Consider the following 27960-nt stretch of genomic DNA (forward strand, 5'->3'; position numbering starts at 1 on the left):
GTTCCTCTGACACTGTTTTGCAGACAAAGACAGTCAGAGGGACTGTGGGCTGGTAGCCAAGCTGTTGCTTAAGTTATCTCAACTTATTTTTTAGGTGCTAGTTGCTTTTAATGTTGTGAGTCCCTCAGTGTTCATTGTTCAGGTGGGTTCTACCGAGAGCCACATTATCCTCAGAGAGCTTCACCTCTCTAAAACAAACCGGGTGATTAAAATACTGAATAAAGTGTTTCTCAGACTTTTGTGGATATGGGGCCTCAGGAGAGTTTTGCAGGCTGTTTGCCCGTTATGATCCGGTCCAGAAAGGATTCCTTCAGTATTCTGGGGGGTTTACTCAGAGGCAAATTATCCACAGAGGTCTTGTACTCTCCAAACTAAACTGACATTGTGATTAAAACTGGTGAAAACACTGAGCAAGATTTTTCATATCGAAAATAAGTATTTCTCCAGTACTCTCTGGTGAACGCGGGATGTCAGGAGGGCTGAGTTAATGGTTGAGTTAAGATCCGTAAGTCTTATTACTAAAATCCATCATCAAGTCAAAGGTTATAGTTATGACGTTATAAGGTTTTAAAAGGTGATAGTGATGTGACTCTAAACATTAGAGAGCAGCCGGCTGGACGTGTTTTAAGAAGGAAGGTAATTACTTTCATCAGCGTTATCACGTCCATAGTGTTCCCTCAGTTACACAGTTTGTTATTGAGCCAATTTATTGACGACATGTAGATAACAATAATGAGGGTGTTAAGATTCAGCTCAAGTTGATGACACACAACAAGTTCGGAGGATGATTCATTCCTCCCTTCGAGTGTCCAGAAAAAAATTGGCTTCTTGAATTTACTCCTCGGGGAAATATGTGACCCTTGTCTCAGTAGCACAGTTGAAGTTTGAGGATATTATCATTTTGCTCCTAAAGGTCCTCGGTGTCTATGGGCCCTGTTGTTGTGGCGAAGGCGGTGTTGTGCTCACAGTTTCCATGTGTCTGTGTGTGGGAGTCCAGAGGAACAAACAGCTGTGTCTTGATTCATGTGTCCCACTGTGCCCATCCTTGGCTCCGTCAGGGACAAAGATGCTCCGCAGCACCTCATTATAGAATCACGCTATAGAATAGTGAACATTTTATTGTCAGTTTTTATCTAAATTTATGATGTTAAATGGCAGTGAATTGTAGAAAAGCTGCAAGAAAGAATCAACAGCATATTCAGAGAGATGTTCAAATGCCTGTATGATAAACTCTTCTATTTACTAATCAGCCAGTCACTGCACAAGTGAGAAACAGGTTTATTTATCCAACATGCTGTTGCATTTAAAATAAGCTTAGTTCAAACTAAATATGTGGTAATATCGAGACATGCAGTTAAAACCTGTCAAAACCAGAATTAGTTTCCGCTCATGAATTCTGTCTCCATGCGAGTGGTGTTTATCTAATCAATCATCATAGAAAACCCTTGGTTTGTTTTCTCTGAACTTCACAGAACTGACATCAATAAATCACTGATCAATAAAGGGGTTCTGGAAAGTGTTATTATTGTTTTATTGTTTATCCCTTTTTTCTGTCTCTGTCCATCTGTCTCTGATTTAGGGTCCTGCTGGTCCCCCTGGTTTACCTGGTCCTCCGGGACAAAGAGGTTCTCGGGTGAGTAACCTGTGCTAAGGTAATGGGCAGCCCACTGTAGAGTTCTACGTACAGTACATGTACCAAGAATTGTAATTGGTAGTCTGATCCCAGATAACAGAGCGATATTCCCAAATAATCTAATCATTATCATTTCTGCACACGATCACGATCTACAGTTAGAACTGTAATCTTCTCCATTTTGAAATGTACCATAGAGTATCTAAACTTTAGCCAGCACATGCATTAATCTCTTTAATTTAAAGATTTAAAGAATAGTTTTTCATGTAAGACACTGATACGTCAAGCATCAGATGTGTATGAGGGTACCTACACTGTCCACAAGTTTGAACAGCACCACATCGTTAGCTAGAAAGAATGTGGCCACCACCTGTTTAGATCATATTTTGCTTTTATTGTATTTCTGCTGTAATGCATCAATCAGTGCTGTGTATGTTTTGGGACCTGGTGAGATACTGTGAGTTCTTTGGATCCTTGGATGTGAGGCGTTTGAGGACATGTGTTAACTGTAGCTTTAGAAAATATGAGTTATATAAGTTTTGCAAATACACACTGGTCACATACAATGTCAACCGCCCACACAAGTAAATCTTCAACTTGTGTTTAAAGGTGAAAGGATCCACTTGAGAAATCTCATTTGAATGAGGGTCTGACTCATTCAGCCCTACAGACGCTGACTTCCTTTTTTGCAGCAGCAGCTCTTCATCCATGCTTCGAGCTCTCGTCGAATTGTCATGTGACACTTTGATAGTGACAGTGGTACAGGCAGGAGTTAGGCTGGTCTGTGAATGTAGTCTGGATTTGTGTTGTTGGTTAATGTCACGATCTTGAAAATGAGATCGTGGACATCTTCATTATGAAAACATATGATTGCACATCCTTAATGGAAAGTCATGAAAGGAAAAGAGAAGACAGTTGTTCAGATATAACTTTTCAAATAGTAGCCAGTCTACATTGGCCAACAGAGCACACAAGTGTTGTGATTAGAAGATTTTAATGTTGCATTTTCATCATTTGTTTTGGCAATGAGCAGGTTTTGTCAGTATTTATTATTATAATCTGGTTTCAAGTGTCTGGTTAAAAGATGCTGATGGTTTGTGGTTAGCACAATCAAACTCAGGAAAAAAGCTGAGCTTTGTAAAAGTGCTTGATACTGAGATAATTCTCTTTGAGGATGCAGGGAACCTTGTTTGGTTGTCAACACCTTCAGAGCATCTAGGCCGTTTCCAAACAGCTCCAGGTGCAACCAGCTGCAAATGGCTGAAGCATTGGCAGCACGAGCCGAGTTTCCGCTCTGATCTCCAGACTGCGCTCAACGCAACTGCCAAGGCTGTCATGATGCAATGCTGCGATCATACCACAGGCCCTGGAGGCACATTTAAACGGAACAAGGCACATTTTACTAAATGAATGTGGTATGTGTTAGATGAAACATGTATAAATAGTTCACTCCTGGTCTATGTAGCAGCTCTGCCATGCACAGCAACATCGTCAGTGTTTATGGAGGGCAACACCCAATGAAATTAGCTTAAAGCTTTATTATGTATAGACAAATCATTACTCATTAATGTTGGAGATGGTTCATTGTTTTTTAATTCTATACTATATGTTCTTGGGTACAACAATGCAGGGCGCTGTGTAGCTGGCATGTTGTTTTAATCTATCATGAGACAATTAATGATGAATCACTGCACAAGACTTTACAAGTCTGAAAAAATGCTATAATGGCAGCAATTATCTTGTGTTTTCAGATGAGGATCACGAGGTAAACTGAAGGAATAAGGGACTAACTTCAGAGGATTCTACCAGAGATATGTTTTTTACTATTTGGTGGCAGCAACATCTTGACAAAAACTTGTGTTATCTTGCTGCACAACTGGAGACAAGTTCAACTTTTTTGACAGACGACCCCTCAATATTATGATGGATCCCCCTGCGTTGTGTTAGCATCCTTGTATTGTTGCATCTTGGGTGTTGCAAGAGGCACAGACAAAGAAGGCAATTGCATGTGGCCCCGAGCTGAAAGGGGGCCCCTAAGAATGGCTTATTATGTTCATCCACTGCAATGACCATTTTGTGAGAGCCCCCCCAAATTTTTGTTTTGATGTGTCTCAGATGTTGGGTTTGCACTTGTATATTTATGTGTATGCACAAGTATGTTTGTGTACACTCTGGCTGAAGAGTGGAATGATGGAGTTTGGTATTGCTTCATTTGCAGGGGAGGCCCCCTAGTTCCCTTTAGCCTGGAGCCCCCAATGTGTTCGAACTATCTTCTGCTGTGTTTTTTAACAGAGAACATGCGATGGGCAGACTGGAAGACAGAGACAATTGAAGAAGGGCTAGTAGACAGAGAGGTGGCAGACAGTAAAAAATGTCTCCTAGTAAAAGGTTTAGAAAGAACACGACTGATACAGAACATATTCTTAAGCCCATAGGATAACTCATAAAGTGGAGCCAGAGGGAGGCCTGGAGTCATTATGTGGTGGGAAGCTGAGGACAGTGTGTGATACTGTGGTTACGTCTCTGCTGTCTCAGCACAGAGCAGCAGACGTACGAGCTGCCTCTGATTGTTAACGTTATCAGACTTTAAGGATATGCCATCCTGTGTGGGCAGTTGTTATGGAAACAGACTGTAGTTTTCTTTATTGTGTCTTTGACTAATACTTGATACTTGGAGAAAGCTGCTGTGCCGGTTTTGACTTTTCACGTATGAATGTGTAGGAATGTGGCGTGTTTATAGTATGAATGTATACAAACATATAAATGTGCACATGTGTGTATAGGAAGACGTGTAAATATGCTTTTTAAGTCAGATTTATTTACATAGCACATAGACAAGACAAGGTTCACATGGCTGCCAGAAACTCATCCTGAATGCTGATCTTTTGCCGTCAACAATTCACATTAATGAAATGTTGTGTTCTCCCTCTATTCAGGGTCCTGTCGGTCCACATGGAAATGCAGGAGAGCCCGGACCCCCTGGGCCCAAGGTGAGTGGCCTCCTCTCAGCGTAATAGACATGAACAGCTGTTAGAAACTTTCCGACAGTTGAGTTTCATCTGAACCAGAACCAACACCAATCAATCATGTCAGCACCATAATCTGCTCCCACGCTCTTTCATTACACTCATTCAACCTTGCACCTTTTGTTAATGGAAGTGAATTTCCTATTGAATGTCAATTAATTTAATGAGACTGACGTGTTGTTCTCTAAAGAACTTGAGCTTGAACAAGTGGGATTAGGTCTGACACAGTCAAATGTTGGAAGCATGATAATGAACCACTGTCTTGTCACAGTGTCAGAGACCGGAGGACACATGAGGGGTTGATGGCATATGACCAATCCCTGAGCCTGGATCATATTTATCACAGAGCATCATTAGCCATGACACTAACTCAAATCAGAGGAAAGAGAGGATTTATAACTGTGTGATAAGTTTGAGCCCTCGTTGGACCAGATGTGACGGATACGTGGGTACAACCAGGCGAGGATGTGGGCAGCTGCATGCAGATGTTTGTGGTGACTGTGGTATCGACTGGTTACTACAGAGTGGCTGCATTTAATGTGCAGTCAGTGAAGGAACAGGAACACCGAACAAATCCTGACTTCTTTCGTTTGTCTTTTGATGTGAATGTGGACCTGGAAGTTGTTCCCTTTTTGCTTGTACGTAGCGAAAGATGAGACAAAGTTATGAAGGTACTTGTCGTGAATTATGTTCTCTTCACTTCCCTCACCCCACACACATAAACCAAAGAATGTTCTGCTTTCCTGCTTCATTAATCACCTAACTGCACAGGGAGATGGATGAGTTTGTTCCCTGTTACCTCTGACCTTGCCGTGCTGTGCACATTTGGCCACGGGCCTGTGACCTGTTGTTATGAAATACGGAGTCGTCTGTTCGCTCGCTGTTCCTTTAGCCTGGACACCCACATTTGTGTGTACACATACACATGCATGTAATGCCGTAGTGAATTGAGTGACTCATTCAAATGCCCCAAACCCCTTTGTGGAGGTGGAGAAGGGATCGAGAGACTCTTTGTCTCGATTTGGAAAATATCTTCAGTTAAAATGTGTTTGGTTACCAGGACAAATACAGAGGAACATGCTTCAGTCCCACATGCTGAGCTTAGCTGACATGTGTTCTAAGCACAGGAAGAAATGTTGTGACAATGTGCTCGCAGGACTTAAAAGAGCTTTTCAATGTGCTTCATGCACTGTTGACTTTCTCTTTCAAACAGAAAGAACTCCTGGCTTTAGGCAGTTGTAGAACATTTTCTTTCTCACCCCTGAATCTTGTATGGCTCACTGGCTGTCAGTCAAAACTGTGGAAATATGATACTGAAAATCCAAAGAGATAATAACTATTTGGAGCAGATACTGACAGCTTTAGCATGTCAGAGGCTTTCATGGAGAAAGAAACTGAAATTAGTATATAAACTATAATAATATACTATATAAACTAAAGAAAAGACACATCAAAAGTTTATTCTGGGATTTCTTAAGCTTTTTAAATGTCCCTTTAAACTGTTTATGTCAGTATATTGTTTTTATGCTATGGAACCATTGACTATAGATAAAGATGGACGACATAGCTGCAGCCTAAAAGTGAAGCCAAAGTATCTCTATCGCCACCTGGTGGCCGGTTGCAGTGCAGGTCATGAACCCCACTGAAACAAAATACATTTATTCTCAGAGATGGTTTCTGTCGTACAACTCTATCACACATGTTCACGTCTTCATGTTTCAGTTTGGTTTTAATTAGTTATTTGAAGCGGTTTGAGACATCATGATTGACGGCTCAGGCTGACTCATGATTGGTCAAGCAAGCGCATGTATCACTGGGACCTCGCTGCCGTGGCTCCATCCTTCGTTCACTACTCTACTCTCTCCGATATTTTGGATCCTTGTCTTGATAGCTGGAGGAAGTGGAGTTGCGTCGTCCATCTTTATAAACAGTGTTTATATGTTTGGAAATTAGATATTTTTATTCATCACTAACAGTGACTTCCCAAAAACCCACAATCGCCCCTAACTGACCCTTTTTATTTCCTTATAATGATAGACATAAAACCAATTTGCATATCAGCGACAGCCTCCCAGTTCTTCTAATTCTCATCTTCTAAAAAGCAAAAGCTCCCAGTTGGTAATATTTCAGATTTAACTTGAACATCAATACAGAGCTGACACATCTTTTCTGGTGAAATAATATGATAATATAATTTGCTTTCAACAATGTTGTCCTGAATGATCTGGTGGGAGAATATCCTCACTGGCATCCCGACTATGCACAAGTGTTAGAGGAACTTCTCTCCCAGCGGGGAACAAACAGCTGTTAATGTTATTTACAACCACAGGACACGAGAAACAAACTGACCAATGAATAATTTCTATTCTAGGGTTCGAAGGGAGACCCCGGGCTGTCCCCAGGTCAGGCTCTACCGGGAGACAAGGTAAGAAAACTGCCACTGGACCACATGTCTGACTCCCTGTGTGTCTCTGCTACGCTCTGTATTCTGTTCATCAAAAAGCTTTAACTTATTTGTGTGATATTTTACGTGAAGTGGTTCTTCAAACTATCTTCCAAACAACATCAGACGGTGGCATCTCCTCAGATATCAAGTACTTCTCTAATGCAGTTTGAATCGTGTATCTTAAAAATGTAACCTTCCGTCCCACTCACCCTGAACTTTTTCAGTGATCCTCAATATTTTGAAATGTTTTATTTGATTCTTAAGTGTTACATCTCTCTCTCTTTCATTCAGGGTGACAGAGGTCCTCCAGGTTTGCCCGGACCAGATGGATTTCAAGGTCTACCGGTGAGATTTATGGTGTTAAACAGTTTTGAACTGTGTTTGAACCTGCGGCTTCTGCAGAAAATAGAAGAGGTCTCCCTAATCTTAATAATTCAAAATAAACGTCTAACCTGAATCCTGAAGTAAACCTTAGCTTGACCCTTGAAAATGTTGTAACTTTCAAAAAAACGTTTGAATTTGTGAGAACTGAAGAAAATGTCCTCACAATTAAGGTTTAAAACCTATGTCCACACAATCATAGAAATATTTGTACGCACAGACACATGTACACTTTGCTCTCCCCAAAGTATTAGCGAGATGTCCGCTCAGGCCTCAGCCGCCTCTTCATGTTGTCAGTGTTTGGTTACCTGGTCAGAGACAGCCCACCCTGCTCTCTGCTTGTCTTCACTCTGTCTGTCTCTATCTCACTAGAAAGAAATATATACCTGTCTCTAAATCGAGCTGCCCCTGTCAGCTTGCTGCTGGGTTGTTTTGCCTTCTCGCTTAAACCTGATAGGCTTTGAGGTCAAGGTCAAAAGACATCTGAAAGAGCACCCTGGGTCAGGGAACTGAACGACATGCACAATATAGCATACCTCCAGAGGTCAGCGGACGTCATGCGTTAAGAAGAGTTTCATGGGCGCTTCTATCAGTGAAATGACAGTTGCTGGCGTTCATCTTGTGTCACACATGCTCACATCGTGCATCTGTTAACTCAGATTCTTTTTGACTTTCTGGTGCTTGCTTGTGAGGCCACGTTTCCGTCACTGGAACTGAACTTTCAGCCTTTTGATGCAGAACAGACATCTGCTGTTGTAGGCCTCCTCGTCGCCCCGTGGCTATGTCTACATAGCTGTGGAGGTAGCCCCATGTTGAAGGTCTGAGTCTGGTCTCCACATATGGTGGGATTCGTCCGAAGAGACCATTTTAAGTGGTCTCAGACTTTTGGATTCCACTCTATCTTGACACCAGCTTGGCTCTCAGGAGGCCATCCCAGTATTTGCAGTAGCTGAACCGAATATACTCAGCACGTGAACTATGCCCCGTCAGGTATTTTCAGAGGAAATGACTGACTCTGGGCCCGTGCTCTTTACCCCCAAGTGGCCCTTTTTTATTGAGCGTGAGGGTTCGGGTGTCACAACCTCGGAAGCACACGACACAGTCAGTGGTACTGTTCAAGGTCTTTGGCTGCCCCGAAGGCATCCTGACCCGGCCCTGACCTTGTGTTTTATAGCCATAAACATTTGTTGTTGATAATTGTGTAAGAGGAAGAATAAAGGCCTGAAGAGTGGAAAAGCTCAGATTCACCGAACAATAAATCTTGTTTAGTTTCCAGAGAAGTGCTTGTTAAACTCAATATGGGATTTGGCTCTCGTACAAAACTGACTCTGGATTACAATGAGCCTTTATCGTCAAAGAATTGTATTCGATTTGACTAGTTTTAGAATAAACATCACCCCCACTGAGCTCTGCAAAAGATCAGGACCAAATTACTTGTACGAACTGCACTGCACAAATTGGATAATGTGCATTCAATGTGAAATCTGGAACAACACAGACACACTTCATTATGGTTATTATTTACTTCCTTTGCACAATCCCATCTAATAGACACATTATACCACAGTATACCAGAAGTACAAACCATGCTTGCTGCCACTCCCAACCTCCTCTGAACTCTTGAGTCGTTCCAAACTGTTGCCTTTGGGTAAAAGATAACGTAAGATTCCGTAACACCCCACACCCATCTTATCGTTTCCTCAATCAACTGAATCTCCACCCTCCCAAATTTTTGATAATTTAATTGTTCATTTTAAACCACGGAAGTAGCGCCGCTCTAGGGAAAGCAGTTTCATTTGGATTGTTAGGCATTGGTTCCACTACTGTGGTCCAGACTAGATAGATGGATAGATACTTTATTGATCCCAAAGGAAATTCAAGACTATTACATGGATGTAACTGTACAGATGTTCGTTTTACCCAGAGGTTGAATCCTGTTTGACTTTGGTGATCTCCACCAGCAGATGTTTTGTGGATGGATTTGCGTAAAGTTTGATACGGATATACAGAGGATGATGAGGTAACCTTAGTGATCATCTGTGGGGGCGTTTTTCTTTCTTGCACAAACACTAACGCTGTCATGGCTTCGGTCTCTGTGTGTTATTTATTCATGTGATGGTTTTGTTTAAATATACTTTGTTTAATTTTATTTTCAAGGGTCCTAAAGGTTATCCAGGCCCCCTTGGATTGCCAGGAGAACAAGTAAGTGGTCTCTATCGGCGTGTAAACAAGTTTTCTATCACACCAGCAATTCACATCAGCTTCAATGGGACATGTGCGTCAATAAATTAAACCTGTGACTGTTTTATGTCCCAGACTCTGTTTACAGTCATACACAAACAGGATCGATCCATTAGGACCAAAAGCCTTTAATTGTGCATAAGACTAATATTTCAACTCCAGTCTGTCTTCTAAATTAAACGCTGTGACTTTGTGCGTCAGGGAGTTAGATCGGTAATTTTGTCTGTCCCCTCTCATCAAATCTTCCTTTTATCCTCCATGTTATCCCCCGCTGTGATGGCCAAACTCTTCCTCCCATCAGTTAATGAACCCCATCACACATTACACTCTCTATTCACACCAGAAGACTACACACACACGCAGGTTTGCAGAAGAAGGAAAACTTCTGTTAAAGCTGAATATTCTTTTGTGCCGGTCCTCAGTGACTTATCTGTTACTGTGGGTTTTTTGTAATTGTGCCCTGTTACAAATCAGTGATAACAGCAGTTTACGTACTTCGTGTGTAATTAGGAAAAGTAGCTAATTATTATTGCAACCCATGATCAATTTAAATTGTGGGAAAGCGCATCAGCTAAATGTTTAAAGTGTAAGTAGTATGCTGAATGAACAGTAGAGTGAGCCGGTGTGGGGGGGGGTTAGAGAAGGTTGCAGAAAGGTAAAGTTAACAGACAGGGTTGTCTTCGTCCAGGCTGTCCAGAATGAACAGTGCTTGTTTTATTCCTCAGTTGGCAACGCTGGAAGAGGGTCTGTGTTTCTCCTCTTTCACTTTATCCATCCATCTAATCTCCCCATTCACAGTTCACTCACTCTCTCTGTTGCAGGGCATACCAGGACCTCCTGGGGAAGCTGGAGCTGCAGGTTACCCTGGCAGGCAGGTGCAGTGAAAAATACAAAAATATGCTTCCAGTTCCTCCATCGATCCCCTGAGAATCTTCATTGCTCTACTGAGAACTCCACAGAGAATGCATTAATGATAGCTGCATGATTCACACTGCGTTTTGAGTTAAAGTGCCCATATTATGCTCTCAGGGTTTTACCTTTACTTCAATAACTGTGCATGTTCTTTTAAAGCTCTGCCAATGTCCAACGAGTTGTCTTTTCCTGCAGAAAATGCTTCTCCTGAAAAGCCTTTTTTACAGTCTTGGCATTTGTATTTTTACATTTCTTAAAGCATCTAAGTCATAGCATGTCCGCCTTCATACAGTTTTACTGAGAGATTACACGTTTATAAAGTTCCGCATGAACTATAAGAGAGCCAGAAAATAAAAGCTCAGCATCCTGATTTAATCTTATCTGGTGATTCGAGTCTGTCGGCTGGTTCATTCTGATTTAACATCTGAATTGATTTCAGCCTTTGTTATCATGGCTTTTGTTGTGTTTACAGCTGATCAAGAAGTTGCATGAAATGTCCGACATGTGTTCTGAGTGCAAAAGAGTGATTCAGCTGAAAAATCTGATCAGACAAAGTTTTTTGGGAAACTGAATGAGCCACAATGGAGCATTTTAGAAGCTGCAGTGCTCCTTTATACAAATAATCCAAATTTTGTACATTACAGGATGCAAACCTGTTCTAGTAAACCAGCAAGGTAAAATAACAAACCTGTAAACAAACCTTTAACACTTTAAGTGAATTAGAAATGCAGTTTGCTATGAAATATATAAATCAATCAAATTTGTTTCCTGCAAGTGTATCTTGAAGTATGACGTGTAAAACCTGCTTTCTTTTAGCTGTCAGTCAGGCTTTCTGTATCTATTATCAGGTCGCTGTCGGACTGTCGTGTCTGTTGTGTTTAGGTTTGCCTCACATGTGCTTGAGCTTGTGTGCGCTGTGACAATGAGAACTTCTCACCAGAGTCTTTGCTTTGTTGCAGGGCTCAGCTGGGCCACAAGGTAACCCAGGTCCTAAAGGTGTCCGTGTAAGTACAAGTAGCTCTCTGCTCACTTTCCTCACTCTTTTAATCGCCAGCATTGGATTGAACACTTCATTTCCTGAAAGGATTAGGACAGTGACAGGCCTCTAACCTTGCTCCAGAGACTCTGCTCAGGATCTGAGTAGAATTTCTGTCATACTATCTGACAGGGACATGCTGCCTGATGGGAGAATGTTTATGGGGGTCTTGTCCTGGTTCTGGGTTGCCTCTGTGAAGGCCGACTGTTTCTTCTTACTATGGCTCAGTCCTCATCAAGTAGGAATGCCCCCACAACAGGAGAATGGAGGGAAGAGAAGTGGATGGAAGACAAACAGATGGGAGAGTATGAAAGTATGAAAGCACAGGGAATGAGGTCAAATGCGCTAGTGAGAGAAGGGACTTAAGTGGAGCGGTGCAGTGCATAGAAAGAAGAGAGCTGGGATTACTATGTCAGACTGAAGGAGGCATTGTGAAGAGCCACAGAGACTCAAGAACAAGGGTGAGACGGGGCTGCACAGATGACTCATCCATGCTGTCTGATAAAAACCAATCATGTCCAAAATGACAGCTCCAGGAAATTGTGTGTTGTCTTTAAAAAAAGGTTCAAACCTTTCTCTGTTGTATGTGATGTTCTCGTGAGTGTAGTAGCTTTATTTTTAATTATGGTGCATACACAACAACATTGTGTCCTCGTCCTTAAGCAGTCAGTGAATACCATAGAACAATGGGAGGTTTGAACACTGATCCTACACAACAACTCCAATGTAAAACAAAAGGTGTTGTTCATTTGCAGGGTTTCATTGGGCTTCCTGGTGTTGCTGGGCCATTCGGACCGGAGGGGGAGAAAGTGAGTAATGATTATTAAGCACACACCTTTTCTTAATGCTGTTTTTACTCCTGTTCTCGTTTATCTCTCATAAATTCACTACTCTTAACCCCGCCCCCATCCTTTTGTTTTATATTTATTACATCACTGACTGAGGTTTGTTGCCAAATTCTTTTGGCTTCGCAGTAATCAACATTTCATTGTCAGATCTATATCTCGAGTTATGACGACTACTTACAGATATGTTATTACTTATTCACCAGTGAATTGTTTGTTTTATGTTTCATCTTTTTAAAGGCAGAAGTAATATTTATGTTTTTATGTAAACATTTCGTTTACAGCTTTAAAAGTTTTAGGTAACAGGGAAAATTTATCATTTTCACACATAGACACGTCAGTGTTTCCTCCATTCTTCTGATTCCAGACTGAAGAAAGCAACCAAAGTCAGTCATCCTGTTTTTTTTTTGCCTCTAGGGAATTCCTGGTCCTGTTGGAAAACCTGGTCCCAAAGGAAGACACGTAATAATGAGTCAATTGTGATTAATGGAATAGTTCATAAATGCTTCTTAAGACAAATATATTTATAGATCTTTGCCATCTGTAAAAAACTATGGGGATCATCTGCAGGCATAATTATCTGCGTTATTTCATCGTGAACTCAGGATTGTAAAAGCCTATGAAAATCTATCCATCCGGTCCTTTTAAAATAGCTGTGAGTGATTCCCAAGAACATCAAATTTAGATTAATTTGTATTCTACATCTGTTTTAAATGTGCTGATGCAGCATAACACTGAGAGCCAATGGTTAAATGCTGCAGAGAGAGAAAAGACAAGAGGAAGAACTCTCAGAGGGTTTAACACTGTTCAAGATGTGACAAATCACTTTTCAAGTGTTTCATGGCATGTACTGTATTTTGGCTCAATTCCTGCACTGGTGAAACTAAGAAAAAAAAAAACGCACGGAATGTCTAGGTTGGGATCTCACACTGTGAAAAGTTAATGTTCTAAAAACAAATCTTAGCTTCTCTGTGTTAAAGTTGCCAAATGGGCAGACGGCCCAGTGTCTGTTTTATCTGAAGGGTTTTTTTCTGGACCACTGAGCAATGTCTGGCTAAGTGGATCAAAGTCTGTGACTCAGGGGCTGTTGTATTCCACAAGCTCACCACACACTGGCTAATTTAGCTTTATTAAATTAGCCTTGTTTTCAGTGAAAATTTGATCTCGATCAACAGCTCGGGGAAACTGCATCTTACGTTCTAATGCATGATTAAAGACTGGATGACATGTGTTCGCAGGAAATGTAGATAAAGTTACAAGAAAATAGGAAAAAGGACAAAACAAACGGAACCATTGTTGCCTTGACTCTTAAATTGAATGTTGGTGTCCTTCCATTGCAGGGTGTGGTGGGCGATGTAGGGGAGAGGGGGCCTCCTGGTCCTGATGGCAATGAGGTGAGATGTTTTCAGGTTTTTATTTTGGTCTTATCATATTTTATTCTTCTGCCTCTGCTCTTTCACTTTTCTCTCCTCCATCTCAAAAGCCTGGGTCTCCCTGCATGTCCCATATCCTCTCTCATCAAACATACAGCTGTATTGATACATCTCATGATATCCAGTTATACAGTGTTCACATGATATCTCTGAGCTTCCTCGCTTCGTTGAGTTTCAGGGTCTAAGACGTAAATATGATGAAATGCAGTTTGCATCCAGGAAGCTACAGCCACAAAAACATAGTCACACGTACATTATTTCCAAAGTAGCCTTGGGAAAGAGAAATGCCTGATACTGTAAGTGTCCTGTCCTGTGTACTTAGGATGTTGCTGTGATGTTTCACAGGGGCCTGTTGGTGGGATTGGCATTAGCGGCTTCCCTGGTCTAAGGGTGAGTATCAGTTATCATTTTTATTGATGTGTTGTGTTCTGTCCGTCCTTGTTCTTGATTTCAAGTTCGCTTCCCCGTCCATCTTTTGTTCTGCTAGTCCGTAGTTATTCGATCGCGGTTTGGACGATTGATAGCAGGATGTGCTTTGTTTTTAGATGGAGGATGAGTGTGAATTTCCATGCCAGCTGTTTTAGCTGAGAGTTGAGCCGGAGTTTTGTGTTTGTGATTGGCTGTATTGTCATTTTCATCGTTAGATATTGTCACTGCTGAAATCCCTTGACTACCAAGGGCGTATTGTAAGAAGTTCCTGCACTCGTAAAGTCTGGCTGTCATTGAGGCCTCTAGTAATCCACTGGGACTTAATTGAATAGAATAAAACTAGGATGTGATTCATAAAGGGGGGAATGACAGTGTCGAAGTAGAATGGCACAAAGCATAATTTATATTTCCGCCAAGGTTAAAGAAAGTGATAAAATATTCTTGGATCCGCTGAGAGATTTAAAGGAAGAGGAAGAGTCCAATCACAAGTTGGGCAGATGTCCCACATGCATTGTAAGGCAGATGTTCAGAGAGTAGAGCTCGGACGTAACAGCAAAAGATCACATGGGTGCAGCTCCATTACACCATATATCCCTTATTTTCCTTTAATTGTAATTACTAACAGCAAACCTAACAAATTATGTTTTTTCTGAACTGCCTCAGTGTCTGACAACTGTTGACTCCCTGTGTACAAAAATGGATTTGGATAAAGATAAAGATATCCAATAGTTGTCAGCAGATCAGATAGTCTAGGTTGAAATAAATAAATAATAAAAAAATAAAAGAAATATATATATATGAAGGTACCATAGATGATACAAATTCAACTTGCAGTATGAGAGGTATGCATCAGTTTTAAATAAAAAAATAACAGCTGTGTTTAGTCATTTTTCAAAACATTCAGTTTGTGTGGTTTGAAACTTGCAGACTTTAAATTAAACAGAACCAGCAGGAGGGATCTCTCTTGTTACTTCAGTGAGTAAATAAATCTGTCACCGGCCTAATAGAGACCATGACGTCTTTTTGCTGCTTAAATCTGGAGCTGTTAAAGTTCAAAGAGGCTGTTTTCGAACCTAAAAACCTACAACCGTCCACGACACCTTTCCTGTGTCATCAATTCAAGCTTCGTTTCCACCGGTTTACCGTCCTCACAGCACGGGGGGGTTTGTTGAGGTGTTGGAGGGGTCACTGGGTGGCACCACACACATCTGGATGGATGTGAGTTTCTTTAACCTCACCTCAGCTACTGGCTGTAAGTCAGATTAACTACTGACACAGTCAGACGTGAAACATGCTGACACTGTGTTTGAGCTTTTGTTATTGAAGGTTTTACCTAAACATGGTCGTTATCACAGAGAAGGTGACACAGTCAGTCGCTACATCGACCGTGTACCAATTAAACATTTTCATTTCAGAGTTGCAGACTAACATGACTTCATTATTTTACATTGTTGATCATGATATGATGCATCGCTGTAAAAGTTGCTGGCAGCATTTTCAAAGGGACATTGTCACTCCACTGAAAGCTTAAAAAGATATGTGGGGATGTGACACAGATGTTCAGACACAAATGATTTTCACACATATTGACAATGAGCGAGATTCGAACCAGACTTTGCGCCACTGGTGACGCAAACTCAAACCTTTATTTGTGAATCAGGTAGAAACATGAAATGAAAACCATTTGTAAGCTTAAGCCTCTGGGTTTTATTGTAAATTATTGCCTTTGCCTTGGAAACTGGATATGGTTGGAAAAAATAAGCACAATAGTTAACGTTTTCCATTCGGTTGAATTTTTTTACTAACTGCTTTTTTATTTCATTTTGTTAAGGAGTGATTTGTGGTTTTCGTCTATTCTAATGATTTATAGTTTTAAAACGTTAACGTGTGTTTATCTGGAAACGCTGCTGGTCCTGTTTTAGTTTAAGAATCTCCAGGGTAGCATTTTAGTTGGGATGGACGAACTGGGATTTTGGAAACTATGATGTCATACGCAAGACTGACCAAATAGCTTTCAGTGGTAGAGGACTGATTGGACAATGTGATTTGTCCCAATACATTTTTAAGTGCTACCATCCATAGTAAATACTGAACAGTGCTCAGAATGAAGCTCCCAGTGTTGTGGATTTGCGCCAGTGGCACAAAGTCTGGTTCAAATCCTGCTCCATGTTGGTACCTGGAGCATGAAACCCAGTCCCTCTGCAGTGGGTGGCCCCTTCATGACTTGTAGTGAGAAAGGACGTTGTGCCGTGGAAAAGCCTGCGAGGTTAACTGATTGAGATTTGAAGAAAATCTGACCTTGTATTTACTTTTGGTAGTGGTATCAACATTTATTGAAGTTGAGTAGTGGTACCACAGAGCCAAATTACTCCTTAATCCAGTCTTTGATGTAGATCGTAGGCAGTTTGTTTTCCAGCTGATTGATTTTGACAGAAGTTCTCACTAAGACCTTTAATTTGACATCTAAATCTCATTTTCACTTCCCAGTGTCAATCCCCCCCCCCCCCCCCCCCCCCCCATGGCTTTAGTTGAAAGGCACATTACACAAAGTTAGTTTAACTTTACTTCAGTAATCAGCCAGAGAGCAGCAAGTGTTCGCTGTGGTATGCACTTGATGTCTTTGCCAGTGTGTGACTGAATGAAAAACAAAAAGGTGATGAAAAAGGTTTCTGTGTGTTACTGGTTTTTCCAGTAATTATGATTGTGATATATATATAATGTAGTAATTAATAGTAAATAGAAGTCAAATTCAAAACAGTAAATAATATACTTTTACTGCATGTTACAAAAAAGTACATGATATCTTATATGAGTCACTAGATGTTTGTCAGAAGCTACAGTGGACATGTTGAAACAATGCCACGATCTGGTTTTTGTCAAGTCTTTAATCACATCCCGTGTTCCGAGGTGAAATGCTCTGTGGAGGATGTTGATGTATCGAGTCTCTCAGACAAATGTTTTTTTCTCCTCCAGTATGTCGCTCTTGACTGTGTCCTCTGCTGAAAGCTTGTTTTGATGGAGCACATGTTATTTCTGCTCATGTTTTACATCCGGAGAGCACGAAACTTTTCCCCACGTGAGAAAGCGCAGTGTTTGAACTTTGGGAAACCCAGTTTAAATTCTTGTACGTTTAAGATCCAATCATCACTAAACTGTATCTCGTGTAAGAGAGCCAACAATAACACGTGGAATGGTCTAAGTTGTCATTTTGTTATTTAATGTGATTGATTCACAACGTCAGACTTTGCATTGAGTTATGTAGGTTGTGTTATTTTCTGCATCTGCAAATTTGCAAAGGTCTGACTCATGTTTCTGTTATCAGCAGCTCAGTGTGCATTTAATTTATGATGCATTTGCAAAGAAACACTACAAAGCCAGCCTATTAAACTTGGACAGCTTGTGCTTCATCAACAATGACTGAAGCTAAAGTTTTTATAGCCTGTTGTGGAAGCTTGACCTCTGCCAGCACTGCAGCTTTTCTTCAGAATCGATGTTTCCAATGCAGATTCTTTGGCTCGGCAGAAGTGAGTAAGTGAAATAATTCGAAACACAAACCTGTGTATATTCACTGATTCATTCATTGCTTCATGCCTAAACACAACCTGCTCTGTCTAATGCGCCAGTAAAATTAGCCATAGTTGATAAATGTATTTCCACCATAGGAGCAGTTATCATCTGCGCTTTGGAACAAGCCGCAGTTTAACCCTGCTCGTTCATGTGGGTGTGCGCATCACAAGTGCGTTCTGGTACTTAAACAAACAGCGCTACGCCATTGTGTCCATCCTTCTGCATTTCTACAGAGGAACTGCAACATCAAACACCGTCCTCACAGGTTCCAGATGGACTCTGAGCTCAGACCACATGTCCTTGATGACGTGACATGAAGCCATGTTCTCTCACTTTCCTCCCACTCATGCTTCAAGAGTTTGACTGTGGATAGAAAAAAGTGACTCAGGAAGTTTAAAGGTTCTTAATTCGCGTTGCCTTTGTGTTCACTATTTTGGCACATTGGACATCAGGCGCTGCTCCTGCTCGTCTTGGAGCAAGAGGTTTCTTCCTTACTTCTGAAAAATATAGCATATAACAATTCTTCATTAAAATGTCTGAACGTGATCAATGTTGTGTTTTGTTGACTTGTGTACTTACATTATCCAAAATGTTTCTAACAACAGTTAAACCCAGAGAAATCCCCAGTTTTATTGAAGGTAAAAGGACATTAGACTTTGGCTGCATGTTGATTGCATGATCGCAGACTGCCTGATTAATACCCCCCCCCCCCAAAAAAAAACATTTGTACCCAGTTATTTTATTTGATCCTAAAAGATAAAAAGTCTTAAAAGTTTTGGACCCCACTGTTTGTATTTGTAAATCTTTGCGTGACATTGTCATGACAGTCACAGTGACAACCACCCAGTCAGTTGCCAGCAAACTGCCTGTCTGCTTGTAAACGGTAGTTTTTCCATTCAGCCACACGTTCTGGCTGTTCCCACCTTGCCTCTATCAATTAGAGTGGATGTGGTGAGCAGGGCCAAGTCCAGACCCATACAAAACAAGAGGAGACTCTGTCTGCACGGCTCTGACAAGAAGGAATGCTCTGTGATGGAAACGGCAGATATTGCCAGGAAGAGAATCGGAAATTTTGAGAGTGAGAAACGCCATTCAGTGTCAGGCAGTAACCCCTATGCCGGTATCACCAGTATCAGTTGTGGGTGTGTGTGTGTGCGTCTTTGTGATTCATGAATTCCATTGTGTGCCTCCTTCTCTCCACAGGGGGACCCAGGACCTGAGGGACCACGAGGGCTGTCTGGTCTGGTGGGACCTCAGGTAGGACAGACAGCGGCTACTGCAAAAGCTCTAATGTTTAAAACATTTACCACAGTACTCTTGGAATCTGTTGAGTATAAAGTGGACTATTAAGTATAGGGGGACAAAGTACAGGGAAAGAAAACTGTGTCAGTGACCTGCAGAAGATATTAGTGTATTGAACTCTATTGGAGGAATACAGAACTTTCTCCCAAAGGAAATTTGACGTTTTACTGATGCTGGTAGGAAACATTCTAAAACATCACAACAACATCTTCCAAAGATGTGAAACTACCTAGAGGACCCCCCCACAGTCACCTGCAGGCTGATGAGGAACCTCCCTAAAAGACACCAGGAGCACTTAAAGGACATAAAGACCTAATAGAGGATTTGTAGAACCTCCTCAATGGTCACTACCTCAGTAAGGATGTTAAAACCTTGTCAATGACCCAAAATCTAGACCTCCTATATAGGAGCACAAACATCTTCTTTAATGACTAAAACCTAATACATTTACTGCTCTTAGGGTTTCCCTCTTTATTCTTTCTCTTTCACTCATTCCTCTGCTTCTCCTCCCTCCTCTATATCGGTGGCAGGGCCCAGCAGGACGAACCGGCCTGCCTGGATTGAAAGGTGATAAGGTGATCTAAATATTTATATTATCGCAGTGTATTTTTATGTAATCTGTCACTAGCCCAAGTCGTTTAATTGGACGTATTTCTGGAATATGACATTTTAATACAAATTCAAATTTAGCATCGTGATTATCGTTGTTTGTTGTTGTTTTTTCGTGACATTAATCACAGACTGACTAAAGACAGCAGCTTGTTATAACACATATCAGTGATTTGTGTGTAGTTGTTGTATGATCACTGTAGCAGCGTGGAGTTATGTTATATCTCTGAATAATACTGTGAAATTCAGGGTGAAGTGGGACAAAGGGGCGAACCAGGAGAGATGGGTTACCAAGGTGACAAGGTGAGTACCCTGTCACACAAACACTATTTTATGATCTGCACGGAAATGTGTCTTGCATACTCGATAATATACGATAATGATAATACAACAATACTCACTTAAAAATGTTTCTGTCTTGATTCAACACGTAAAACGTTTCCATGCTGCTTCGAAAAATAATCTGTCTTTTGGAGATTTTGTAATCTTTTCACTAAATCAGGAAAATATGAGCCTTTCCACAAATCTGGATTCTCTGTGTGTCTGACTAAATGCAGATGTTGATTCCTTAATCACTTGAGGTCACAAAGTACTTATCCCATGTGAATATGGGTACATGACATGTCAGATATGGATTCAATTACGCGTTAATAGATGTTAACAAACACAAGCACAAAGATCCTGAGAGTGGTATGTTTGTATTTTCAGGGAGCTGCTGGTTTACCTGGTCCTGCCGGGCCAAAAGGGAAACCTGGACCATCGGTATGTTCGTGTGAGTGTGTATGTGTCTGTGCAGCTTTTATAGACAAACACTGCACCACAATGAAATCTGGACTCTATTTGTGTCAGCTTGTAAACTGTCAAAAGTCAGTTCAGTCTCAGCAGATCGGCTTTATCGTGCACTTGTTGGGTAGTGAGCTCCGACAGAGGAAGAAAGAAGTGGAGTAAAACATTTAAACAGCTATTTGTCAGCAGAAACAAAACAAATACGAAAAACGGAAAAATTCCCCGTCTGAATGCATCATAAAACGAGTCCAGATGCTTTTCTTTTCCAGACGTTTCTATACAAGTTACCACAGTTCTCAAGTCAGCAGAATACCCATGTTGTTAATATTTACCATGTGTCATGTTAAGAAGAAGAAGAAAAAGATGTACTGTGGTTGTGTGCATGAAATATTCAATTGCAAAGTAGATCGCATCCAAAGATTTGCAAATAACACAATATATACTCACACTTAAAGGCAGAGTAGGAGATGGAGAGAAGAGAAACATGAGCTGGAAAATCTTATCTTATTTATGTTTTCTTCACTTGCTCTTTTGTGAACAGGGTAAAATTGGTGAGATGGGGGCACAAGGACCACCCGGGCCTCCAGGACCAGAGGTAAGAGGACATCAGAGTATTTATACTCTATATGTCCTTCACCAAGTTGTCTCAGGATTAGGACATGATCACATAATGTAAGCAGGGACCAGTGGTTGGTGTTTAAAGGTCTAATGCAGAGAAACACTTGGTTATTACATAAGGTTTGTGATGATAACAACGTATTCCAGTTACCTACAGTTCAGACAGCATTGTAGATAAAATCACTTCACTCAAAATCAATTTGAAATGATACAGGACAGGAATCATTCCGTATTCCCAGGCCAGTAAACTTGATTTATGTTTCCTTTTTTGGGGGATTATTGTGGATAAATACTAAAATGGAAAAAGGTGCATTATTGCCAAAAAGATGAAATTGTAATAAGAAAGTATTTCTGTTAGACTCCATGAGCTTTCTTCCTTTTATCAGGTCCAGACCAGAATCTCCTCTTTCACATTTCAAACTCTAATGGGCGAACAACACTGACATTTAGTGACTGTGATGTCGTTTCTTTTCACTCTGAGAAAAAAAAAAAAGTCCCTGCATATTATTTATAATACAAAAGGTGATTTACAAGACCTTTTGATATCACATCTGTTGAACGTACCCTTTTACTTCAAATGTTTCTGGGGTTTTATCTTTTGTTGTAACAAGACAGTTCTCAGAACATGAAATTATTTCAGTATGTATGTTCTGTATTTGTACTATGTGTACCAATGGTATTCTAGTGCAACTTAAGAGTTGAAGCCTTGTTGAAATGTTGACATTTGAATTTTACAGTATTTGTATTGTACCACAACGCATGTAAGAAAGAGAAGTGAATGGAAATTGTCTTCAGGGACTCTGACGTTTAGTTCAACTTCGCTGACTGAATTTTATTGTGGGCAACAGAGGCACCAATCAAGTTGTGTCTCTTTCTCTGAATCTTTATCGTGTCCATGTGTTGCCTCAAAAAACAATGGTCCTTCCCTCTCCCTGCAGCGTGTCTGAACTCTGGATGTAGAATCACTCACCTTTTGTCAGTGAGGTCATTGTTGATGCTGCTCAGTATGAAAAGTGTCAAAGGCTCACTGCTCTCAGGAGAGCAACATGACCACAGGTCACACAGGCCACACCCAGCAGACATTGTCTTCTAAAGTGAGCGATCGTTTCATGACAAGCGAGCCTGAAGGTATTCAGCTTTTATCAGCTCAGTAGCAATTCATCACCATCTCCGCATCACTTTTCTACACTCACTCTGGGTGTCTGATACAGATTAATGTACGCTGCCTCCAGTGGTTTCCACAGAGGGACTATTGTAGTACACCAACACACAAACAGGCTTTCTCTGATTTGAATGCAGTGTAATCCTTCCCCTCCTCTAATGCACACAGAGGTGCAATGAGTTGATTGTATGTGGGATCAAGCTCAACAAATTAGTCAGATGACTCATGACAGGTGAAATAATTTCATAATCCTTACCGATGTCTCTCCTCCTCTTCTCGAAAGGGGTTTCCTGGGGACATCGGAGTACCGGGGCCCAACGGTCCACCTGGACCCAAGGTATCCTTCAAACAGAATCTCACTCTTTCACCATCCGTTCATTCGTTCTCTTCATCCAAATCAATTCCTACATTCGGTTCTGTTTCAGGGTTTGCAGGGAGCCAAAGGGCCACAAGGTCCGCCAGGGCCAAAAGGAACAGAGGTGAGACGATTCAACACTCACCTGGATTCTACTCATCAGCTCCGTTCTTACCTCACTTAAACAGAAAGTGGAAAATATGGCTCATCCAGAGATTTCCATTGGACCATTAGTCTGTTAACTACCACATCTCAACTAGCATCTATTTATATCTCGAACAGGAGCTTTTTTTTCCACTGCGATATCTCTCGGGGCATGTTCCACTGGGTGATTCACCTTTGAGTGCTCATAAAAACAAAGCTGAAACTTTTCCAACGATCTAGAAAAGAAAAAAGGATTCTTAGGAAGGTGTAAAACACACTCACATTCATATCATGCTGAACGTTACAGCATTGACCTCTCAAACACTCAGAGGTGTCGAGAACTAGACTTTGGAGGAAAAGATAACTTTACACTTAACTTCCTGTGGCAAATAACGGACTAACTGTACTTATATTACTATATTTATGCTTTCACAAATACACCACAGCCAATTACTTGTGTAAAAACTACAACTAAAACTACATCTTTAACGCTTTTAAAATCAATAATGCTATTTAATGTAAATAGATTTTAGTTTTTTTAATTCGTAAATTGTCCGGTAGTCGTAGTGAGCCGTATGTACTGTGAGTATTAGTACGTATAACTGTACTGTGTCCTGCAGGGTGATGAAGGACCACTCGGCCCACCTGGCAGCGTTGGCCCAACTGTAAGACTAACACACTGTATACACGCAAACACACATGCACATATATACACTTCACCTTATTGCATGTGGTGTGAGAGATACAGTTCACCTGGTTGTGAAAGGAAGCAGCTGGATGTGATGAGCAGCAGATAAACCCATCATGAGGTTTACTGAATGTTGATCGGTACTGTGTGTGTGTGTGTGTGTGTGTGTGTGTGTGTGTGTGTGTGTATCTTTTCAGGGGAGACCCGGGAGGAAAGGCTACATAGGTGAACCTGGACCTGATGGTTTAGAGGTGAGTAACTTACAGAGTTTTCACGTGTCTGTTGCAGAGGAACAGTGTCAGTGAATTCAAACGATGATCTGCTGTTTGTCCCTTATTGTCGCTGAGTCTTATGTTTAGACCACACTGACAGCTTTATGGCTTTTACTGTCTGTTTAATTATTGAACTGTCACATTGTTCTTTGGTTTTTTTTTTGCGTCAACAAACCACAATATGTTGTATCTGTTCCTCTCTCTGTTTCATTGGTCGTATTTAGCATTTGTAGAGTGCCGTGATCATGTTATCAATGTCTTTTCAAGATGTAACGACTCTAAATTATGGTCTGTGGTCTGGTTCTTACCACTGAGTGCCACTGCCTCCATGTTTGGGACCCTCTTAGACGCGCTTCGTTGTGAACATGCTTTTAATTAGGAGAGAAAAAAGTGTTTCTTCCAGGACCATCATCAAAAACCACGATGAGAATCAACACAAAGCTTTCCAATGTCCCTTACTGTGTGTGTGTGTGTGTGTGTGTGTGTGTGTGTGTGTGGGGGGTCATTATGTAATGCCAGTAGTATGGCAGGATTGCCAACAGAGATTTCTGTAATCACAGGAAACTAACCCACTGTTTGATGTTTGGCTTTCAGGGAGAAAAAGGAGACATGGGAAACGTTGGAAAAATCGGACCACAAGTAAGTTTAAAGCACTTTAATTTTGAATGAAATTTAATCAGCAGGACGGCTGGTGATTAGTAATCCTTCAATAAATCCCTCTGTAGATGTTAGTGTGGTGCCTCAGTTTAAGTCTTTATTACCTTCAATTGTCCTTAAATTGTTTTAATGGTTTGCCATTAACATTACATTGTGATAATCGTGCAGTGCTCCTGCTGTGAAATCCTCCTTTTCCTGACCCACTTTTTACTGTTCAGAGAGACTTAGATGCTCCATCATCAACAAACAGGGTTTTAATCATGAAATTGGCAGAACAGCACAATCAGAGATCCTCTATGGAAGTGACCTCATTTGGGTTGCACATATGCTGCTGTCCAAGAATCTTACTTTTCGTGTTATCAAACTTGAGCAGGAAACGGTGATCCAAAAAAGATGTTGCTGTTTGCACATTAAGAGGCGCTGCAAGTGTCCAACAACATCTCAGACTAACAACAAAATCAGTTTAACATGTTTTTCTTTCATTAATTTGCTTTAGTCGATGTCTAATAAGCATCATGAATCCTGGAGAGAAATGTCCGGACATGTCTCCTCTTTTTAAAATCCTCAAATGGACAAAACTGCTCAGAGCATCCAAAGTATGTCCGTCTTTCCCGGAGGCCTCGTAATGTTAATATTTGCATTCTGTGCATAGTCGAGGCATCCAAGTGTTGCTGCAGAGCACATATGAGAAGGATTAGGAAGTTACTGACAAGATGGTGCTTTGAAGCCGCGACTCTGCGCAGAGAAAACTACTCTACAACATATGGAGGCTCTAATGAATGCCATTACATCACTTTTCTGATAGATTAGACGCTTGAGAGAAAGTCTGCTGGGTTCGATGTGAGGAGGCCTTAGGCTGACTGTGACTGTGAGGCCTCTCATAAACAGTTTAAAGAGACATTTTACTGGAGGGTTTTACAGAGTGATGTATTTCAGCCAATTTAGACGAGCTGCTGTGTTCCATTTTTAAGTCACCTCTCGCTCCACGAGTAATAAAATATCTATCGGTCGTCAATTACCGAGGGCAGCCACAGGTGTTCTTTGAAATACAGTTCACATGATGAACGCTGTGCTTTGATTCTCATGTCAGTGACTCATTTGAACTTCAACATGTGCAGGAGAAAGAGACATGTATGAGGAGGGTGAACCTTAATTCTCCAGACGGTGTGTGACTCGGGCTATATTTCTTCCTGAACTGTTCAGTTAATGGTTGTAGCCGAACATCTGTAACCCAAGCTGTGCCCGAGAAACCGGATCACCTTCACAGCCGCCCTGTAAAAACTCTGATGTCAAGGCCCTGTCACATGAAAACCCTGTTTAAAACCATTTCCTCCACTTAAACCATGCAGGGTACCACAGTGTCCCACTCCACGTCCCAATTAAGGGATTTGAGGTCCGTTTAGAGCTCCTGGTCCCATGGCAGCAGGCTGCGTTCCCTCACACACACACACACAGACGACTAATCCGCTGCTTTACTCGCATCCAACAGGATAATGCCCTTTAGGTGATGATGCATGAAAAACACATCTGAGGCTCTCAGCCTTTTTAGCTGAGCTGAGGAAAAGCAAATGGAACAAAATCTCTTTATTTTCTAGATTATTTTGACACATGAACCCCTGAGATTCTGACAAGTAAAGCATGTTCTTGTATTTTAAAGCTCACTCATCACAGCAGGTTCACTTCTATTGTCAGGAGTTGTGTACGTGTGGACTACAGGACGATGTTTCCAGTTACACATGCACAAAGATAACTTGACCAGGATGACTGATCTTCTTAATTTTACTTGTTTAACAAACACAACCAGAGTGAAGGGGTTTGAAAATGTACAGTTGCCCTCTCTGGTGCAGTGTCTACCCAGCGACTCAGAAGTCTGCCGGTCTGGAGTCCAGTGGAGACGTTGGCACACGTCCACACCACAGCTCCCGTCCCAGACAACTGATCTGGAAGTGGTTAAACTCCCCTGATATCTCCCATATTTACATTAGCTTGTGTTTTGCCCTTGATGACTCCATGTCTAAGTGGCGTGTATCTTTTTTGGCGCCAGCGTGGCTGTGAAATCAGTGTGCCCATAATCATTCCCCATCATTGCTGTTGTGCCCGAGAAATGTTTGTTATAGCTCCTAGTCAGACAATATAGTTTTATTCCTCAGCTCGTAAAAGCTTTAGAAAGTTTTGTTCTTTTAGTTCTTGTAGTTTTTTGTTGAGCGGTCCTTGAATATCAATTCCATATGGATTATGAAAACAGGTTTGTAATCAGTAACAGCATGCATCTGCATTTACTTGTGCATGAATTGACTTTTAAATAAATACAAATCCTTTGAAACACAAACAGGTCTCCTCTGTTTTAGGTAGAGCTATTCAAATTGTAGTAAGTTAACCAAAATTAATTAAATTAAATCAAACTAAGAACCGCTTGGAATCCAGAAATCAACGTTCAGGTTTCTCCTCAGTTCCTCCGTCTTTCCTACGCAAGCGCTTCGTTGTAATCTATGACCTCTTGCATTCCAAGTGTCGTAGCCGGTTTGAGAATAATCCTCAGATGAATGAAGATCAGCTCCTCACGCTGACATACTTTCTCTTCATGTGTTTGTGTTGAATACTATTTCTTCCCATCCTCTCTTTCTCTCTCCAGGGTCCGGCAGGCCTGATTGGAATAGCTGGTGTGATGGGAGTTCTTGGTGAAAAGGTAACGAGTGTGTTTCTCTATCATTAGGCCGTCAGTCAGCATCAGCTGTTTACTCGTCGGTGGCAGACCCCTGTAATTAGGGCCGTGCTACGCAGCCCTGGCTCGAGGCCCCTGAGAACCCAGAACACATGCTTAGATAAACACTCAACACTCTCACATCCACATCAATTAGAATATTGTCTAAGCCGTGTCATCGTTACTCCCCCCCCGTCTCCGTGTTCAGCGTTCACTGCGTCTCAGCTCCACAGAAAGTTTGACAAGCAGCTCTGCAGCCTTCCTGCTTCAGGGAAATGAATTAACGAGCAATCTGGATGTTGAATGAGTGTGTGACACAAATATTCGTGTTTGTCATGGAGTTAAATTAAGACGGAGATCCTCAGAAGATGATCAAGCTGAACTGGGGGGGGAGAAGTCAGAAACCTTAGTGTCATTTTAGTTTCTTAAATGTTTTGCTTTTTCTAAATCACCTGCACCAAGTGAAAAAATAATTTATAAAATAAATGTAGGCATTTTGAGATGAAGCCTTGATAGGAGTCAGATTAATTTCTTAACAACATGGCAGCCATCAGCTAAAATATCTTCTCAAAGATGAGGATCTAAATTAATATTGGCCATAACTCTTTGAGAATTTTCCATTATGAATCTCCAGGTTCTGGTTGGGAACAAAGTGAGACAGATATTAACCCAAAGCTGCCAAGTGCAATATTGATTTGGGCAAGTGGACACGACCCG

The 27960-nt window shown here is 41.2% G+C and overlaps 1 protein-coding gene across 1 annotated transcript in view; it reads left to right on the top strand.

Moving 5' to 3' along the window:
- LOC109636515 (collagen alpha-1(XXIV) chain) overlaps window positions 1-27960 on the top strand; it is a 74727-nt gene that overhangs the window by 17213 nt on the left and 29554 nt on the right. The window contains exons 4-25 of the mRNA XM_020098260.2: window positions 1580-1633; window positions 4570-4623; window positions 7031-7084; window positions 7397-7450; window positions 9644-9688; window positions 10549-10602; window positions 11599-11643; window positions 12431-12484; window positions 12938-12982; window positions 13861-13914; window positions 14299-14343; window positions 19153-19206; window positions 19782-19826; window positions 20110-20163; window positions 20569-20622; window positions 21188-21241; window positions 22710-22763; window positions 22852-22905; window positions 23546-23590; window positions 23811-23864; window positions 24480-24524; window positions 27175-27228. Of these exons, the coding sequence (XP_019953819.2) occupies window positions 1580-1633; window positions 4570-4623; window positions 7031-7084; window positions 7397-7450; window positions 9644-9688; window positions 10549-10602; window positions 11599-11643; window positions 12431-12484; window positions 12938-12982; window positions 13861-13914; window positions 14299-14343; window positions 19153-19206; window positions 19782-19826; window positions 20110-20163; window positions 20569-20622; window positions 21188-21241; window positions 22710-22763; window positions 22852-22905; window positions 23546-23590; window positions 23811-23864; window positions 24480-24524; window positions 27175-27228 (1125 nt within the window). The remainder of the gene's footprint in view (window positions 1-1579; window positions 1634-4569; window positions 4624-7030; window positions 7085-7396; window positions 7451-9643; window positions 9689-10548; window positions 10603-11598; window positions 11644-12430; window positions 12485-12937; window positions 12983-13860; window positions 13915-14298; window positions 14344-19152; window positions 19207-19781; window positions 19827-20109; window positions 20164-20568; window positions 20623-21187; window positions 21242-22709; window positions 22764-22851; window positions 22906-23545; window positions 23591-23810; window positions 23865-24479; window positions 24525-27174; window positions 27229-27960) is intronic.

Source organism: Paralichthys olivaceus, chromosome 3 (assembly GCF_024713975.1).
Source record: "Paralichthys olivaceus isolate ysfri-2021 chromosome 3, ASM2471397v2, whole genome shotgun sequence".
NCBI classification, from domain to species: Eukaryota; Metazoa; Chordata; class Actinopteri; order Pleuronectiformes; family Paralichthyidae; genus Paralichthys; species Paralichthys olivaceus.